Source organism: Episyrphus balteatus, chromosome 4 (assembly GCF_945859705.1).
Source record: "Episyrphus balteatus chromosome 4, idEpiBalt1.1, whole genome shotgun sequence".
NCBI classification, from domain to species: domain Eukaryota; kingdom Metazoa; phylum Arthropoda; class Insecta; order Diptera; family Syrphidae; genus Episyrphus; species Episyrphus balteatus.
In genome coordinates, this window is record NC_079137.1 from 78,854,909 (window position 1) to 78,857,946 (window position 3,038).

Sequence of the window (3,038 nt, forward strand, 5' to 3'; positions counted from 1 at the left end):
TTCTTCTTTAAAATGTTCTTCAATTTGTTGGATTTAATTTGATTGTAAAATTATGGAATTTATTTCTATAATTAAGGTTGGTTTTGGGAAAACATTTTCTACTTTTAGCAAATTAAAAATTTATTTGTTGGAAATTTTTCATTCAATTCTCCGCCTTCACGGTTTTCGTTCGGACTAAAAATGACATTTCGATTTCGAAATAGTTTTCTTGTCAAATATGTGTTAAGTTGTAGTAGAAGAGAATGGATGGCAGGGTGATGCTGTTTGAACTTGGAGATATCATTCTGAAATAAAAAATTAATTCAGTTTAATTCAAAGTTTATTGAGACTTTCTTTTAAATACATTTGTTTTTAAAGCAATAATAGCCGTTTTTTATTATCCCGCTTGATTCATATAGATCATTAAGGCTTGGCCACACCGGAGGGTACGCGGTAGCGGTACGGGTAGCGGTACCGGTATTTGTATGAAAAAAATTCCAAACTGACATATCAACGTTCAGATGTGGAATTTTTTTCATACAAATACCGGTACCGCTACCCGTACCGCTACCGCGTACCCTCCGGTGTGGCCAAGCCTTTACCCAACTAGCACAACAGCTTCTATAAATTGAGATCTCGCAGGTACTACTTTTTATACAGCTTGTATTGAGCTTGCTTCAGAATTTAATTGCTTATAGAAATTCGAACTTGTTTAAAAACTTCTAATAAGTTGTTTAAATACTGTTAAAGAAAAAGAAAAAAAGAAAGAAAAGGAAAAAAGATTCTTTTCGGAAAAGCCTGCTAAATTAATTTATAGAAGCTTTACAGAAATAACCAAGTTTAGTATTTGATTTTTGGTTTTGATATTGAATAATCTAGCTCGGACACTTTTTGGTTTTGACATTGAATAATTTAGCTCAGAAATTTTTTTTGACATTTCTGCTACTTGAACTGATTAAGTTTTTGATTTAATTAATGAATATACTGGGTGGCGGACTGCCACCAAGTAGGTACGAAGTTCGATTCCTGGGTGTGGTAAAAAAATTATGTACTTTTAAAATTATTATCAATAGATATACCTACTAAAAACTAATGGAATAATATACATATATAATTTCAGGTCAAAAGATAAAATTCATGATTTAAAATCAAATAAAAACCAGTTAAAAAAGAATTCTTTTTTGTTTTTGTAGTTGTTTTTTTTTTAATTTCGATAAGACATGTATTAAAGAGCTATACAAGCTCTTCCGAAGCTATCTGTCAAATCTCAAAGCTTCGGTAGAGCTTCGGTAAAGCTTCGTTAAAACTCCTTATAGAGGGTCAAACTTGTATAACGTTCTCATTTTTCCATGCCCAACAACCTTACTAAAGTTTAAAAGAAGCTGAAATGTAGCTTTTGTAATACCTTAACCGAAGCTGAAATGTTAGTTGGGTAATTAACACGTATTACAACAACTACATGAGATATTGCTTTTCATCAGGATCACAAAAAGCATATAGAGAGAAAAAACTCTACATTGCTTACATGTGGCAGTTTTCCCGTGAATTTTAAATGGCACCAACACATTCAACTGTGGAGTTTTCCTCAAAATAATTTAAGTGCCCATTAGACGAATTAGTCCAATATCCAAAATGACTTCTATTTGATTTTAATTTATAACTAATTCAAAATAGTAGAAAAACTATTTCTATTCCTTGTTTTAAAAATAAAGTTGACAAGGGTTGCAGAAAAAAATCATTTCTGACATCAACAAAAATTATCATTCTGAACAAAATCGATTTCCCAAAATTTTGAAAAATCGACATTGAACAAGATAGCATATAAGCGACGTGACTGACATTAAAATAGTCACCTTCCGTAATAAATGCAATGAATTGTGGTGTTTTTTGCTCTTTAGTTTCGGCTGATTAAATTTGAAAAGCCTTATACAAAATGACTATAAAAAACCCCCTAAGTCCCAACTTGCAAAATATACATCATAAATGTAGTAGATGACTTGACTTTCCTTGTGTTTACACCCTCACCTTGTAAACGTTTAAAAAATGCCACTGTCAAATTTGACAGCTTAATTTTTTCACTACTAGCTAGAGGTTATTAAACAAAAATTATATTTTTTACCAATTTATTTATAAATAATATTTTAAACCAATTCTTTTTCTACTCTTTCAGTGTTCTTGTGTATAAATAATGGACTTTCAAAATCGTCCCGGTGGTAAAACCGGTGGAGGCGGTGTCGCCTCCTGGTCGGAAACAAATCGCGACCGCAAAGAGCGTCTCCGGCAACTCGCTTTGGAAACCATCGATCTGAACAAAGATCCATATTTTATGAAAAATCATCTTGGTTCTTATGAATGCAAACTCTGTTTAACTCTGCACAATAATGAAGGTAGTTACCTGGCCCACACGCAAGGTAAAAAACATCAAGAGAATTTGGCACGTCGTGCTGCCAAAGAAGCCAAGGAAGCCCCGTCAATGTTGGCTCCAGAAAAGCCTCGTGTCGAACCAAAGAAATTCGTTAAAATCGGTCGTCCTGGTTATCGAGTGACAAAACAGCGATGTCCTGACAATGGGCAACAATCGTTGCTCTTCCAAATTGATTACCCCGAAATCTCGGAGGGAATCATTCCACGACATCGTTTTATGTCGGCATATGAACAGAAAATCGAACCACCAGATCGTAAATGGCAATATTTGTTATTTGCCGCTGAACCATACGAGACTATAGCATTTAAGGTGCCTTCTCGTGAAGTTGAGAAGACCGACGGGAAGTTTTGGACTCATTGGAATCGTGACACTAAACAGTTTTTCTTGCAATTCTCATTTAAATTTGAACCGAAAATAATCCCACCTCCACCGCCACAGTTGAGAGTTATGGGACCAGGATTTGTACATCCGCCGAGGCATATGTTCAATGCGGTACCACCACCGCCACCGATGGGTGTGTTGCCAGTACCGCCTCCTCCAATGTAAATTTTAAGATTTTTACTTGAGTGGATTTTTTTGTAATTGCATATTTTCTTTTCTAAATAAACGTAAACGATACTTTAATGATTTTAAA

The 3,038-nt window shown here is 34.3% G+C and overlaps 1 protein-coding gene across 1 annotated transcript; it reads left to right on the top strand.

Annotated features, from left to right (window-relative positions):
* The first annotated feature begins 1,965 nt into the window (after nt 1–1,965).
* On the top strand, nt 1,966–3,038 carry LOC129918337 (splicing factor 3A subunit 2). Its single transcript, XM_055998812.1, has 2 exons — nt 1,966–2,070; nt 2,150–3,038. Exon 2 carries the CDS (start codon nt 2,168–2,170, stop codon nt 2,948–2,950), a length of 783 nt encoding a protein of 260 aa, XP_055854787.1. The 5' UTR covers nt 1,966–2,070; nt 2,150–2,167; the 3' UTR covers nt 2,951–3,038.

Bases quoted from the DNA above. Each gene is read 5' to 3' on its own strand.
- LOC129918337 (XM_055998812.1), top strand. From the start codon at position 2,168: ATGGACTTTCAAAATCGTCCCGGTGGTAAAACCGGTGGAGGCGGTGTC.